The following is a 16,452-nucleotide window of genomic DNA, read 5'->3' on the forward strand; positions in this document are numbered from 1 at the left end:
CACGTGAAAAAATGTGGTTTAATATGTGATATGAATTCTGGTAATATTTTCATCCATTCGCTGGCACTTTTAATGGGTGTGGCAGTGTTACTGAATCTCAGTCTCCTCTTTAGTTCTAAAACTTGTTATAAAGATGTTTTCCTATGTATGCAAACACCAAAACAAAAAATTTCACAGGTTACCAACTGAGAGGGGGAAAGCAATTGTATTCTGTTATCACAGTAAGTATTTAGTTGAGGAAAAGAAGTATTTAAATAAGCATGTAAATAAAATATTTTCACTTCAAAAAAAATTCCACGTTCGAATTGGCAGGTCTTGGTGACTGATAAGATGTGGAAGCGAGAAAGACAAGGGGTTAGGGGTCCTTTCCAAGTCTCGGACTGCGACCTCTGTATAAATAGTGATATGTTGTGCGGCCACTGACATTGTTCCCCACCAGAGCCCCCTTTTCTATCCTTTACATTACCTGGCAAGTGCCGGGCCCAGAGAAAGTGCTTACTGAATACTGAATCAAATGTGGCTGGGGAGAATCAAGGTCCCCAAGACCCTTTCCTCCAAACACACTTTCTCTTTATTCCTCTGTGCAATGGCTTTAATTCCAGCTTTAGGAAAATCTTTTCGGCATGTGTCTTATTCACAGCTGCCAATTCTCAAATTAATGTATATTGGAATTGAGTCCCCAAAGTGACTGTGGAAAGCTCTTTAAAGGTTTGTTTGTATCACATTGCATAGAATGTGATAGACTTTCAAAATGTTTTATTTAGCTAGTTTCTTCTTTTTCAAGTGCACATGACTACTTTGGGAAAGCCCTGGAGGAAATGTGTATTGGATGCCAGTTCTAGATCAGACTGTGAATTTTTTTCATTATAGAATTGCAATTAGAGAAAGGACAGGGGGAAAATGGGTTTCTCTGCTTGTCTTGGACTGCCTCATTCAAGATCCTGTGGTTGGATTGTCTTTTTGTTATGTATCACCCCACCTAATGAAAAAAGGCTATGAGGTTTAGAAAGAAACTAGGACACTTCTAGTATTGGTTTAGTACTTTCTCTGTCCTGAGGGAAAAGTAGGCAAAGACACCAAAGTGATAATTTTCTCCCGTTTTGTCCCATCTCCCTTTTTCTACCCTCAAGTTGTAGTACAAGCAATTGAGCTGTAGAAAAAAATATTTTAATTTCTCCAGATCCTTTACGTTGCTTTTAACTTGTGTGGTACAGTGGCCCTTAGGAGAGAAACTTCCACACCTCTCTTCATACTTAAGGGAGGAAGACAGGCTAGCCCAGAGGTTCTGAACCATGGTTGCATGTTAGGACCTGGGGAGATTTAAAAACTCTTGACACTCAGGCTGCATCCCAGATCAATTAAATCAGCATAGCTGGGGGGGTTGACCCAGGCAATAGTATTTGTTAAATCTCCCCCGGTGATTCCAAGCTACAGGTGATGTTAAGGACTTCCACACTAGTCAAATAAATCCCATGTGAACATATTTTTCAAGCCCCAGATCAGAACATCAGTGACAGCTATCATTTCTTGGGTGCCTCTAATGTGTTTTACCCTTTTTTTGTCAGGTCAAGCCTGTTAGCTGGGCAGGGATATGATTCCTTTTCACTTATGCGGCACAGAGGAGATAGGTATCTTGCTCTACATCATACAGCTAAGTGTCTGCCTAACTCCAGATTCTTTAGCTCAGCCAACTATCAGAACAATGTGAGGGTTGATGGAGTTTTGTTTTTCGGGTAGGAGACAGTTTGGTACTTTAAATAGAGCATCAAAAAGTTGAGAATTCATAGACATTTGAATGATTTATGGGACTAATATGCAGCAAATTGAAATCAGGAGTGTTTTAGATTCAGAGACATATGTTAGCTATGCACCTGAGCCTTTGAAGTTGTTGGATTCAAAAAAGGAAGCCAAAAGTAGGAATAGGTATTATTGTCCCCATTTTTCAGCTGAGAAAACTGAGGCCTGGCAAGACTGTCACTTGCCCAAGATCAACAAGTAACCAACAGAGGAGATTTGTGTCCCTCCAGAGCCCATGGTCTTATCACTGTACCATACTGACTCCTGACAAGGAGCTTTGTAGGATGGGAGGGAAGTGGCACGATGGTATATAGGATGGAAAGTCATTCTATTGATAAATTTAGCAATCGGCATAGGAAAAGGTAACAAACCCTGTCTAAAGCTTTCTGCGATCTTGTTATTAAGATGTTTTCTTAGATGACTGAATTGTCTTAGGGTGCCCCATTTAGACTATGGGATTTGGAAATCTTATTAGAGTTTTCTTCAATTAAGTCATTAGACTTTAATGTCATCTGAAGATTTATTTTTATAGTAGGAACATCAATGGAATTCTATGTTAAAGAAGAATTTGTCCATAATCATGTCACCCTAAGATATAAAGGTATCTTCTTTTGTTCATGCTCTGCTGTAGTCGACAGGTTTAGGCTTATGCGGTGTTCTCATAGGTGTGATGCCTGGGAGCTCTTTGAGGTCTGGCTTTTTTCACCTGACACCATATTATAAATATTGCCCCATGCTGCTTTATATGTCTTTATATTTGTCATTTTTGATGCCTATCTTATTTCATCTTGGTTCATCGTTTAGGTAGTCATCTGTTTGGGGGCATTTTAACTTTTCAATGTTATAAATCAGTGTTATGAACACCTTTTGCGTGTAATTTTTTTTCTTCTATGGGATCATTTCTTTAGGATAAGTCCCCAGAGATGGGCTGTTTCTCAAGCTTAATTATGCAAAACTTTGATTTAGAAAACTAATATATTCTCTGAGTATGTAAGTAAATAGATTATTCCTGCTTTTGCTACGTAGATAATGGTTATTTACATTTTCTAAAATTGAAGCAAGTTATACAAAGTTTATTGTGTTAGAAAGTAGCCTTGGGGGCTTCCCTGGTGGCGCAGTGGTTAAGAATCCGCCTGCCAATGCTGGAGACACGGGTTCAATCCGTGGTCCGGGAAGATCACACATGCCGCGGACCAACTAAGCCCGTGCGCCACAACTACTGAGCCTGCGCTCTAGAGCTTGCGAGCCACAACTGCTGAAGCCAGTGAACCACAAGTGCTGAATCCTGCGCGCCTAGAGCCCGTGCTCCACAACAAGAGAAGCCACCGCAATGAGAAGCCCGCGCACCGCAACGAAGAGTAGCCCCCGCTCGCTGCAACTAGAGGAAGCCTGTGCGCAGCAAAGACCCAACGCAGCCAAAATTAGTAAATAAATTTATTTTTTAAAAAAAGAAAAAAAAACAAGAAAGTAGCCTTGCACTCTTTTGATCCTTTTTGAAATAGAGAACTTAAGTTACTCATTTTTATTACTTTGCTTTGGTTAGAGACCTGCAGTGTTCAGTCAAATGGCTTCTCACCCTTTTCCAGGTGACTGCCTCCAGCCCCGCTACTCAACCTCTTTGCTCAGCAAGAGAGCCTGGTGATTTTTATTTGATAAAGTCCGAGTCTTGAGATTTAGAGAATGAGTGCCCCACCTCAAAATGGACATGCTTTGCGGTTTTTTTTTTTTGCGGTATGCGGGCCTCTCACTGTTGTGGCCTCTCCCGTTGCGGAGCACAGGCTCCGGACGCGCAAGCTCAGCGGCCATGGCTCACAGGCCCAGCCGCTCCGCGGCACGTGGGATCTTGCCGGACCGGGGCACGAACCCGTGTCCCCTGCATCGGCAGATGGACTCTCAACCACTGCGCCACCAGGGAAGCCCCGCTTTGCGTTTTTGAGAAAGCTAATTTGATGTTCTATAATGTCTGGTTAACAAAGATATTTTTCATTTTGTTTCAGGGACACTTGGATTTTTTTCCTGCTTCTGTTTTATTACTAAAATCTACAGTGTGGTGAAAGTGGATTAAAGAATGTCCCTAGAGGCTTCCAGGCACATCACCCTTGCTTTTGAATATATATCTGTAGCTATATGAACATCTATAGAGATATATATGTATGCTTCCAATTGCATGTTTTTAATATCTATCAATTTAAAAACCTCATTGTCCGGCCTCAGTTTGTATGACACAAAATACGATTGTATGGACAAAAAAAAACAGGTTGGAAGGTAGGTTCATTCTAAGTAATATTTTCCTGAAACAATACCATAAAAGGGTTTGATTTAAAGCAATTAGAACAAAGGAAGCACATTTCCTTAAAAAATTAAAGTTGAGTAGACTGGATTTTTGGATGAAAAGTTTTTTCCTTTTTTTCTTCTTCATCTGCTTAGAGCATCAGAACTACTGTCAACTAACTCTTAGGTAAAATGTGAAAATTTCCAATTTAAGTTGATTGTACAAACTATATTACACCTTTGTATCTGGGTGATCACTTAAAAAATATGCATTGGTTTGGCATATAGAATTTATGGAATACCAGATACTGCTGTCTTATTCCTCAATTAAATCGGCACATTTCTGGTTGTTGGTTGTCTTTTTTTGTTTGCTGCCTTTGGAGGCTGAGAATGTGCAAGTGTGACTTAGTTGTGTGTAGATACAAAATCTTTGGAGTCAATTTTCTTGGATTTCTTTGCTTCTACTCAACAATAGTCCGGCGTTACAACTTCCCAAATTATGGGAATTTGTATTGCAAGCATTCTTTGAGCTTGCAGTTTGGGGGGAGCAGTCATGAAAATCATACATTGTTCTGTGATAAATTTTATTGATAAATATTGGTCTTATTGAGGTAAACGTTTGAAAACTATCTACACATACCCTTCAATTCATGAACGTTCTCAAAGCCGCCCTCAAGCTGAGGAATACGTGTTGGTGGGTGCAGGGAGCAAAGAGGTGGTGTTGCCCTTGAAGGGGAGTCTGGAATGAGGAGGGACAGGGTCAGGGGGCTGCATTCTGAGAGAGTGGGAGACGGAGTAAGAGCTGACTAGTTGCCTCAGGGAAGAAGAAACTAGTTCAGTAACCAGTAGTAGGCCTTCCTCTGCATTGGAAGGAGCAGGGTTGTGATGGGGCCTGGAGCAGACTGGAAGGGGTGGGGGGTGAAGGGAGTGGCTCCAGAAAGTCAAAGGTGTCTCTTGACAGTGGCATTTTCAGGTCCTCTCAACCCTCTTTTTTTTTTTTTTTAAATGTTGATCTGCTCTAGGGATCAGCCCTTGGTTCTTTAAAAGAAGATGCTGGGGGTAGGAGTTTATTCATTTATTTATTTATTTTTGCTGTGCTGGGTCTTCGTTTCTGTGCGAGGGCTTTCTCTAGTTGTGGCGAGCGGGGGCCTCTCACTGTCGCAGCCTCTCCCGTTGCGGAGCACAGACTCCAGACGCGCAGGCTCAGTAGTTGTGGCTCACGGGCCTAGTTGCTCCGCGGCATGTGGGATCTTCCTGGACCAGGGCGCGAACCCGTGTCCCCTGCATCGGCAGGCGGATTCTCAACCACTGTGCCACCAGGGAAGCCCCCTCTCAACCCTCTTGCATTCAGTCTCGGAATCGAAGGCCGAGCCCTAAACCCTGCCTGAGAGGAGGAACTTCTCTGAGGCGACGGATACCTTGGAACCTGGCCCCTTCTCTAAATACTGTGCACTAAGCAGTGTTCCAGCTTCGGGGGACTCTGCTCCCACCAGGTTTGCTGCCTGATAGTTTGATCGGAGCTCACAAGCTCACTTGCTTGCACTGGTGGTAGTAGTTTTCTAGATGGTAAATGTATTTCTGCAGCACGAGAAGGTCATCGCCTGGACGTTGTTCATAAACCAAGGTTAAAGGCGACCACGGGCGGGTCTCATGGCAGCCATCTTTGAACATCTCGAAATAACAGCGCGTAGGTCAGTATTTAGATTTTGGAGTGAAAAATGGAGAAGAGCACTTTCCTTTGATTGAAACAGGGATGAATAGCTCCCTGAGCCTCCGAGCGAGCGTGGAAGCAGGAGGGCGCAGCTCCTTGCACCACTGCTGATGAGATTATGGGAAGAAGGGCTACTAGTATGTCAAGCACATCGACTTGAGAGGAACTAGTGGGCTCTTAAGTTTTAGGCATATTTGCTTATCTCATCTGTGCCCGGTGTTTTCACATGTCATGGTTGGTGTTAGAGGCTGCGCCATGCTCCTGCCTCTTGTTGTGTAAACCCTGGTGAGTCGGGACTCAGGGTGTATGTGTGTGTGGGGGGGAGGGGTGGGTGACAACGGTGTTGGTGTGGCTGAATTGTGCCGAGGGAGGTGTCCTGGTCGTGAGTAGCAAGACGGAAGGGCCAGGAGCCCGGTGGGGTGAGCCAGGTGCTGGGCAGTACTGCTTCCTAAAACAAAGCCTATTCAGCCCAACCCCCCAAACCTCATGGCCTTGAGACTAAGGCTGGCATTTGGGAGCCCCGCAAACCGCCTGGCCCCATTTTTCCACTCTGCCCACCCATCCCCACTTTTGTTGTTTTTTTAAAAATGTTATTTTGTATGAGAGCATAGTTGATTAACAATGTGTTAGTTTCAGGAGTACAGCAAAGTGAATCAGTTATACATATACATGTATCCATTCTTTTTCAGATTCTTTTCCCGTATAGGTTATTACGGAATATTGAGTAGAGTCCCCTGTGCGCTACAGTAGGTTCCCATTAGTTATCTATTTTATACATAGTAGTGTGTATTAATCCCAAACTCCTAATTTGTCCCTCCTCCCACCTTTCCCCTTTGGTAACCATAAGTTTGTTTTCCAAGCCTGACCACCCTCACTTTGGAATCCTTTTTATTCACAGAGGACTCAGCAGATTCCCCTCTTCCAGCAAGCCCCTCAAGATGACTCCCCCCTCCCACTGCATATTCCTTATATTGGAATAGTGCGATGTGAAACATTGGAGCCCGTCTGTTTCATTCTGCTGCGTACTACAATTAGTTTCCCCCCGTTTCCTCTGTTCCAGCAAAAGAGAAGGGATCGAGAACTAGTTATGTGTCTCCCTCTCTTATGTGTTTTCCATGGAGCTTGGCATAATAACCAGATACACGCATTAAAATTAGACTTTATTCAGCATATTTAAGAAGAATATACCAAGGACAGATTAACAGCACCTATTTAAGAAACACAAACATTACTTAATAATATTTAGTTAAACCACAAACATCAATCTCTCTGTATTTCCCACGCAGGAGTCCGTTATTCCTGTCCAGCAAGATCATGTACTGTAACCATTTTGGAAAGGATCCAATTAAAGCCAAACAATATATGAAACCTTGTCCTTGGGCAGAGCCTCCGAGACTACTGACCCGTGTAACAGTAATGGTGTATGGATTTGACTGGGGTGTGAAGGGGTTTCTCTTCTTGCTGGGGGGAGGAGGATTAAGTCCACCCCTTTTGTGCACCTGAAGGTAAGTTGTGCCAGTGGGAACTTGGCCCCAGGATTGTCGTTTGGCAATCCTTTGAAAAGGCACTTTTAAATTACAAATACTTTTTGATAAGGAAAAGGAAAAATTCGAATTCAAAATTTAAAATACTAAAGAAAACTGTTTATTGACTGAATGCATTTTCCTCCTGCTTTCAGTCTCAAAAACAGCACATAAAATTTGGTATTAAAGGCAGTTTTAGAAATTATTCAATATATATAGCTTTCAGCTTTAATATTTTTATTCTTAAAATATAATAAACTCATCTCATAGTTCTCTTTTCTTGTCTGATGCAAATGCCATTGCTATACGATTGTAATTCTCAAACATCTTAGCTGTGACCCCCGGAGGAGTCCCACTACTTCTTTATGTATTTACCCATCTATGCTCTCTTATCTCTCAGGCAACCGATCAAAGAAAAAAAAAAAAAAACTAAACAGAGCAGCCTTTTTCTGGTTTTTGGTGCTGCTCTGGGAGGGCAGGGATGGTGGCAATATAGATCTGCTCGATGCAAACCCTGCCAGTTCACAGTCAGGCACTGGTTGGATCTTGAGACTACATCATTCTTTCCATCCTGCTAACAGGACTCCAATAGCCTGTCCTGGGGCCTTTACTCTTTAAGGATGAAAGGATTGTCTTTTTTTTTTTTTTTTTTTTTTTATAAATTTATTTATTCATTTATTTATTTTTGGCTGTGTTGGGTCTTCGTTTCTGTGCAAGGGCTTTCTCTAGTTGTGGCAAGCGGGAGCCACTCTTCATCGCGGTGCGCGGGCCTCTCACTGTCGCGGCCTCTCTTGCTGCGGAGCACAGGCTCCAGACGCGCAGAGCTCAGTATTTGTAGCTCACGGGCCCAGCTGCTCCGTGGCACGTGGGATCTTCCCAGACCAGGGCTTGAACCCGTGTCCCCTGCATTGGTAGGCAGACTCTCAACCACTGCGCCACCAGGGAAGCCCGGATTGTCTTTTTTGATTCTGCATTCTATACAATGAATGGAAAACGGGCGTACCAGTGCCAAGCATGTTGTGGAGAACTGCCAGCGAGGACTTTGGCCAAGACGATTAAGTCACAGTAATGACCAACTGTACCAGAATAAGTTCTCACCTGTCGTATATTATACCAGGGATTTAAGGAATGAAAGGCACCATTTCCTGCCACCCCACCTTGGAGCCTCTTATACATCCTGCAGGATACACTTTAAAAAGAAAACTTTACACACAAATATACTATGTTCTACTTCAGAAACTGACCAAGGTGTGGGTCACAAATAGAATTCTGCATGCATTTTATTAACTAACTTTACATGTACGTACTACCCAATTTTGAGGGTGACACTATCTACGGACACATAAATCTAATATCTAGCACCTTATCTCCAAGAACACATATTTTATATACAGTAATAGCTTACATTTAGAAGAATTACTACAGAAAGGAATACACCACTGAAACAGACAAAAATACCAAATTTTTAACATTAAAGTTGTAGCACAGATGTATGGAGGGGGGAATCCACTCAACTTTGAAGCACCAAACTAAAACCAATCTTGTTTTTGCCTGTATTTTAGAACAAGAGAGATCCAGTAACGAATCCTTGGCCATAGCAAACCTCTTGTGAGTGTACAAGTTACTGTGTTTTCCCCTTGGTGTGTATACTTTGAGATATGCAAGCTTTGAGAGGCAGTGATGGGAACATCTGACACCCATTGGTGACCTTCATTTACCTTGAGGATTCTTATTCTACTTACCAAAGAGCAGTGAACTTTAGCTATGGATTTTAGCCCTCCTAGTTCTTCCTTCAGCCAGTCTTGCTGCTTTTAGCAGAAGACTGCTGTAAGCAAGCTGGGCCTTTGCCGTAGAGGAAGAGATTGTAAGTAACTGGAAAGAATTTATGACAAGAGCCTCTCTTCTTTTTGACTTTTAGGCTATGATCTGTTCTTTGTGGTTCACTGCTTCTGTCTCCTCATGCCTAAGCTTGGTGGGGCTTTGAGGGGGCCAGGAGCACCTGTCTGGCCCACAGAAAATGAGAGAGACACAGATAAGGACTGAGAGGGTTAAAAGCCATGACGGACCAGATTTTCTCTTATCATCTTGGTAACTGGCTCATGGCCAACTGTTCCTTTAATCTTTTGTCTGCTCTAGGGGGAAAAGACATTTTGCTTAGAGAAGCCTCTCCTGACAGCCCGAGGGTTTGTCTTAAAGAGGAATACAATAAAAAAGACATTATGAGGGGAAAACACTTCTTTTGATTTTTTTCCTCAAATTATGGGGGAAGGCAGTTATGAGAAAAAAATACAGTCCACTAGTTGAAATTGGTACTCTCTGTTTTATCCCAACAACCTCTGTGGGTTTTATCTTGGAGCATTCAAATTACCAGATGATGGCATAATTTTTCTCTTCCAAATGGTGTATTTCAGACATTTTTTTTTTTTTTTTTTTTGCGGTACACGGGCCTCTCACCGCTGTGGCTTTGCCCGTTGCGGAGCACAGGCTCCGGACGCGCAGGCTCAGCGGCCATGGCTCACGGGCCCAGCCACTCCGCGGCACGTGGGATCTTCCCGTACCGGGGCACGAACCCGTGTCCCCTGCATCGGCAGGCGGACTCTCAACCACTGCGCCACCAGGGAAGCCCCAATTTCAGACATTTTAAAGAGCATTTTGGCCAAGTCTAAGAAAGAAAGCCAGTTTAATCTTGTATATTACTCTTCAGGTAGTATGAAAAAAATCTTTTGAAGTAACTTTACCTAGCTTAATTGGTTAATTACATAGAAAATAAGGCAATATCAGGTACCTTACAATTTTATAGGTACATTTTTTTAGTGTTTTTCTTTTTTTTTTGCTGAAATAATTGGACAGTATCTACAGGGTTGAATGTGCTCCCAAAGATGTGTTGTAGTGTGTGTGTTTTTGGTGTGAGGTGCCTACCTCCTCCTATTATAAAATGGCACTTTTCCTTACCTGTTGAATTTGAAGTAGGTATCCCCTCATCTCTAAATTGGATTGGAGTTGGGGAGGAGACAGAAAAATACCTTTAATCCTATTGCTCACTTCGGTCCTTCCCTGCTGCCACGGGCCCCTGGGTCCCTGTGAACCTGTCAGCTCTGGGTGGGCAGGGATGAACAGGGGTGAATGAGCACACAGAGCTTCAAGCATGGGATGTTCCTGAAGGGCCAGCACAGCGGGGGCAGGGGGAGTGAGGCAGGTGAAGGCAGTGGGCATGATGGCGGGAGGTAGGCGGGGGTGGGGTGGGGTGGGGGTGGGGCGGAAGTGTAGAGGACTTCCGGGCAGCTGGTATTTGTGGTGCCATAAGAAGATGGGCCCTCACAGTCACAGAAGCCAGGGGCTCGCTCCTTATTACTGCCTTCCCAAGCTCGTTGAAATTGGTGTGTGAGTCAAAGCACCTGCGACTCCCTGGCAAACTGGAGGCTCTATTATTCTTAACTAAGGAAATCATTAAATTGGAAACCACATCATTTCAAAGTCTGGTTCGTCTGGCTCCTGGACTTTAATGGGATTTTTACTGCGCATATGAAGTGGCCTTGGCAAAAGAATACCTCCTTTAAAAACATTTAGGGAAAGCTATCGCACATGAGGATCTGTGCAGCTAATGATGACTTTTGCGTGTGCTTTCAGATTTTCAAATGACAAAACAGTATGTGCGGTAAAACCTCATTAAGTTGATAGTGTTTTATTCAAAACAGCATAAAACTTGAGGCAGTTGCTATCTCCAAGCTAACTAGAGGCCCTATTGTTCATTAAGAAGGACATGTCAGCAAAGCGGAATGCTCTGAATTCAAAGGTCCTCTTTTCCAGTTCCCTATTTTCAAAAGGTTTTCACCTTTGAAAAAGGCAGTTTGCTATGAGAATGAACAATGACTAAAATAGGGCAAAGAGGAACTTGCAAAAGGAAATCGGTGAGCCTTGGTGCCCTGGAGGACGTCGTGTGTGCCATTACACGAACTTACCACACTCGGACAGGTTCTGCTTCCACTTTGATTTGGGATTTTGGCAAACAATTTTCTGATACACTTTGAAGGGGCTGAGCTTTAAAAATAAAACAAGAAGTTCAGTTTCAACAAAATATTTGGAGACACTTATGTCTGAAATCCTGTTTCCTACCCAGGTAAGCATTTCTACTCAGAGGACAGGCTATAGCAACCTCTAACTCCTTTGACCATGAAAGATCTTCAAGGCAATACCCCTCCCCGCATAGAAGGACTGGTCACACGGGCCATTTCTTCACCCAGATATCCTTTGAGGACAGGTCGATACAAGAGTTTGGCAATAAACTGGTATCATAAATTTATGACTATTAATTCACTTTATATGTTTTGGTAGAAAAATGAATGATTTCCAAAGGTAAACTTCAGCCCCCATGTCTTGTCTGAACCACAAGTTCCAAATTAACGGGGTTGAAATCAATAGGATTTTCGTGGATATAGCGAACTGATGGGTCAGCTCAATGTTCTTTGGGTCTACCCTGCTCTTTTCCTAAATTCTGAACATGGCAATGCCAAATTCCCATGCAGACTTATTCACAGCTCCAATACACTGCTGTTTACCTCTCCCCCTTGAGATGCTCATGTTGGAATCTGTCAGGAGGAAGAGATAAAATATAAGTGAGCTTGGCTTTTAAATGAACGAAATTTGAGTTCTAATACAGACATGGTCATCCCAGAAGAATGAGACTAAACTCTGAATATGGCCATCTTTGTATACAACCACCGGATTAACCATTTTTTTCAATCAAATACTCCTTCCTCTCCCTCCACCCATATTAACATTGGATTTCTGCTCGAACACGTGACTGACCACAGAGTTGCTTTAATTTGATCTTCAGGTGGATCAAAAATACCGTTTTGACCATTTTTTGGTTCCATGTCATTTGGTGATGTCGATACGGTCTGTGCCCTCAGAAATAAACAAGTATATTCCCACCCAAAGTGATTTCGGGGTTTGGGATTTGAAAACTCTTCCTCTGTATTGACCCTAGGGATAATTTAGATATTGTAAAGATTTTCCCAAAGTGATATATTTCAACAGCAATAATTAGGATAAGTCTGACCTGAACGCTTTGATTTACGATTGTCTGGAATAGGTCAGATGCTTGCCAGGTATTGAGAAACCATTCTGTCATTTCTGACTATACTTCTCTCCCACATCTGCGGAGAGCTTAAAGGCTTCAGAGAGAGCCGCAGGTGGAAGAGATGCATGGATGGGTGTGCCTGGAGGAAGGAAAACGTTTATCCTGCCTTACTTTCACCCCATGAGGAGATCATATGTCTTGTCTATGATCTCATGGACACAAAAAGATTTCTAGTGGGCACATCACTCTTGATTGGCAGTGTGAGTTTTGTAGGACTCTGGCCACGCCTAGTTGAATTTCTTTTTTTTTTTTTCCTGGAAATACTGGAGATTTGGAGGATTCTTATGAGCATCTCGATTTGATCACAAAAGGGAAAATTGGAAAATGGTGGCATGATTTCGGTCCCACTATTATTCAAATAGGAGACAGAAAATAGTGTCACGTGACAATTTTCCACTTGCATGAGACAATTTTGGTCTCAGCCCATGCACAAACCCAGGATTTTATAGAAAAAAGTCAACTGTTTAACCCCACGGATGTGTGTGATTTCTCTATCTTCTCCTTTGGACTTAGCTTTCCATTTCAAACATGCCCTATTATCCTCTTCCACTTTTCTGGATCCCTTTAGATGACCTAGAAACCTTCTTGGTTTTTAACTACACAGTGCCCTTAGATTCCATAATAGCCTTTGCACCAGATTCTGGGGGCCCTTCAGTCTAGAATTTGTCTCATATGTTGATCAGTCAGTCAGGTCATGCTTCCTGGGCTCCATGAATGACTTGCTCCATTGCTTTTCTTTCCCTTGAACATGGGCTGTAGCCCTTGCCCATGAACTCAGAAGTCCTTAAGTTCACCAGCATCATCTTCCTTTTCCCCCAGAGCAAAAGTTGACACATGGTAGCTCTGGGGAGACACACAGAATACCAGGCATGGGTCCAAAATGGATAGCCCTTGTTGCTTTAAGAAATTTAGAGCCTAATAACTTTTTTTGGGGGGGGAATTTCAGTCAGAATCCTCAAGTCCATTCTTTCAGGGGCACATTTTTAAGGGAAGACCCCAGTTCCTACCTCTTCCATATATTTATCTACCTTGTTGCGAGAGGGTGTGTGCAGAACCTTTGCCTGGAATGGCATGGGTTGGCATCAATGCGATTGTGGACGGTCCATTTAAGAGAAAGCTGCCCCTGTGTTCTGTGGACAGTTCAAGGTTTACCTTAGAACCAACTTCAAGGCGAAGTGGCAGAATCATGAGAAGGGATGATCTTGCCTTCAGTTCCACCCTCGGTGCCGGCTTCGGTTCCGGGCAGGTCTGGGTGGCTGTCTTCTTTCGGGGGCTTCTCCTTGCAGAAGAACTTCTTCAGCATATCCTGGATCTCCTTCTTGATGGTCTTGTGCATGTAGCCATAGATGTAGGGGTGGATGCAGCACTGCAGGAAGAAAAGCCAGATAATTATGGTGATCACCCACTGGGGTACCTTGGTTTGGACATCCACCCACACGGCCAGAACCGCTAGAAAGCAGTAGGGCCCCAGGGACAGCACGTAGGAGAAGATGATGAGGAAGATCACTTTAGCAGCTTTGCACTGGTAGCACCTGGGCAGAGGGGGGTCGCCGGTGCTGTTTCGATGACTGACTGGGAGACTCTCTGTGATGTTCACCGCCTCAATGTCATCCTCGCTGAAATGGATGTCATCCTCACCAAACTCCATGTCATCTTCGCCCAAGTCAATGTTGCACTGGGTGACCTCTAGGCGGCCCTTGTCTGCCTTCTTGCTGCTCTGAATTTTGGTGCTGCCTTCGCCGGCCACCAAGCTGCTTTCTCTGACCTCCTCACTGCCCTTGGCCTCCACGCTCCCCTCACCGGTCTCCACGCTCCCTTCTTTGGCCTTCCTGCTGCCATCCTTGGCTTCCACACTGCCCTCCTTGGCCTTGACCTCACCTTCATCCTGGCAGTGGAACTCGCTCTCACCCTGGAACTCAATCTTTTTGTCTCCCTCTTCGTCCTCATTCTCCACGTGGTCCTTGGCTCGCACCTCCAAGCTGTGGCTCTTGACGTTGTAGAGCAGAGCGTGCTGCCGGCGGGCTGCACCGAACACCACAGAGTAGCAGGCGATCATGACAATCAGCGGGATGATGACGAAGGACACGACGCTGAGAATGGTGTAGCTGGGGCTGGCCCCCCAGATCATGGAGCAGAGGGCATTGCGCTCATCAAAGGCAGCCTGGCCCCAGCCATAGAGTGGGGGTGTGCTCTGCAGGATGGCCAGGATCCAGGTGCCGTAGAGGAGCATGTAACCCCGGCGCGGGGTCATCTTGGCCGGGTAGGAGAGAGGGTGGATGATGGACAGGTAGCGATCCACCGACACCACGACGATGGTGTTGACGCTGGCAAAGGCGAACAGGTGAGTGAGGCTAACCAGGGCGGTACAGAAGTGGCTGTTGAGGGGCCAGAAAAAGGGCACAGAGGTGGCCACCACCCAGGGGGCCACGAGTGAAATCTGCAGCAGGTCAGTGACGAGGAGGTTAAAGATGAAGCGGTTGGTCACCTGCAGCAGCTGCGGCTTGCGCTGCAGCACGAGCGCCAGCACTATGTTGCCCACGAAGGAGGCGGTGAGGAAGATGAGCAGGACGCTCGAGCGGATGATGCCGTGCGCCAGGCTGATGGGCATTTTGGAGAGGGGCACGCACGTGTGGCTGCTGTTGTTTTCGCGCGTGCTGTTGGTGCAGGTGGACGCCATGGCGGCGGCGGGGGCGGGCGGGAGGCAGGTGCAGGCGCGGAGCGGGCACCGGCGGGCGGCGAAGGGGCGCAGGGACCACACTCACCGCCTAGGCTGGGGACGAAAGAAACACGCGGGGCTGGGTTAGTCCCCCTGCCGGGGAGGAAGAGGGGCGCTTCCGCGCCGGGCAGCGGCGCTGCAGGACCCCGGCCCCGGGGCCCTCGCGCGGCTCCAGTCCGCGTTCGGGCAGTTTCTATGAATCCTTCTCTTACTCTGGGTCTCTCTGCCTCTCCCTCTGGGGGTCTCCGAGTCCCCCCGACCCCCACCCCTGTGTTCCGCTGGCGCGCGCGCGCGCGTTCCCTGCGCGTCTCCCACACTATCTGGGGGTCTCGAAGTTTGGGTCTCTCTGGAGGTCTCTCCGCAGATCTCTCCGTTAGCTCTCCTGCTAGCACATGCGCGCGCGCTCTGTCCCTGCCTGTTTACATGTGTCGATTTGTGTCTTCCTCTCCAGTGTCTCTCACTAGCGCACTTTTCCTGTACCTCGTGTGTTGTGTGTGTGTGTGTGTGTGTGTGTGTGTGTGTATCTCACCGGTTTTCTCTGACTCTCTCACCCCTGTCTCTCACTCTGTGGCCTGTCCCTATTTCTCAGTCCCTCACTAGCACGTGCGCACTGTCTGTCCGTCTCTACCAGTCTGTCGTTCTCCTCTCACCTTCCTTTCTGTTGATCCCGTCTCGCCCTCCCACTCTCGGTCGGCTTCTCCGTCTCAGTTTCTCTCTGAGTCTCTTTCGCCAGCGCACTTTCTCTTTAGCTGTGTGTGCGTGTCTCTGTCTCTCGTCGTCTTTCTCCCAGTCTTGTCCCTGTCTCTCCCTCCGTCTCTTTCTGATGCGCTCTCGTCTCTGTATCCCTGCCTCTCACTGTCTCTGTCGCTCGCTAGTGCGTGCGCTTCTGCGTCTTCCCCTGATGCTGTCTCGTCTCTCCATTTCTCTCTCACAGTCTATTTCCCTGACAATCTCTGTGGGTCCCCAGTGCACCTGTGCAATATCACTCGCTGAATGTGTCTCTGACCGTCTCCATGTCTCTCCAACTCTCCTGTTACCATGTCTCTCTCGGATTCTCTCTCTCCATGTCTCCCGTCTCTGGTTGCTCTTGTTCTTTCTCAGATCCTCTCCCCTCTGTGTCTCTCCCTGTCTCCCCCCTGCGGCTTCTGTCTCCCCATGCGTTAAGTTCTCTCTTTATCGTGGTCTGTGTCTCTAAGTGGGTCTCTGAAAATCTACTCCTTGTCTCTCCTGATTATCTCTGTCTCTGCGTTGCTCAGACTCTCTCCAGCGCGTGCACTTAAAGGGAGTCGGTTTC

The 16,452-nt window shown here is 45.6% G+C and overlaps 1 protein-coding gene and 1 pseudogene across 1 annotated transcript; one reads left to right on the forward strand and one right to left on the reverse strand.

The window, feature by feature from the left end:
* The window catches only part of LOC116747202, a 106,983-nt pseudogene extending 102,663 nt beyond the window's left edge, over positions 1 to 4,320 (forward strand).
* A 9,287-nt stretch (positions 4,321 to 13,607) lies between these two features.
* GPR101 (G protein-coupled receptor 101) lies at positions 13,608 to 15,119 on the reverse strand. Its single transcript, XM_032618854.1, has one exon. The coding sequence runs from the start codon at positions 15,117 to 15,119 to the stop codon at positions 13,608 to 13,610; it is 1,512 nt and encodes a 503-aa protein (XP_032474745.1).
* Positions 15,120 to 16,452: the final 1,333 nt, after the last annotated feature.

The sequence above is a fragment of the Phocoena sinus genome, chromosome X, assembly GCF_008692025.1.
Source record: "Phocoena sinus isolate mPhoSin1 chromosome X, mPhoSin1.pri, whole genome shotgun sequence".
Taxonomy (NCBI): Eukaryota; Metazoa; Chordata; class Mammalia; order Artiodactyla; family Phocoenidae; genus Phocoena; species Phocoena sinus.

What these genes read in the sequence shown, in the direction of transcription:
- GPR101 (XM_032618854.1), bottom strand. Translation starts at nt 15,119, where the DNA reads ATGGCGTCCACCTGCACCAACAGCACGCGCGAAAACAACAGCAGCCAC.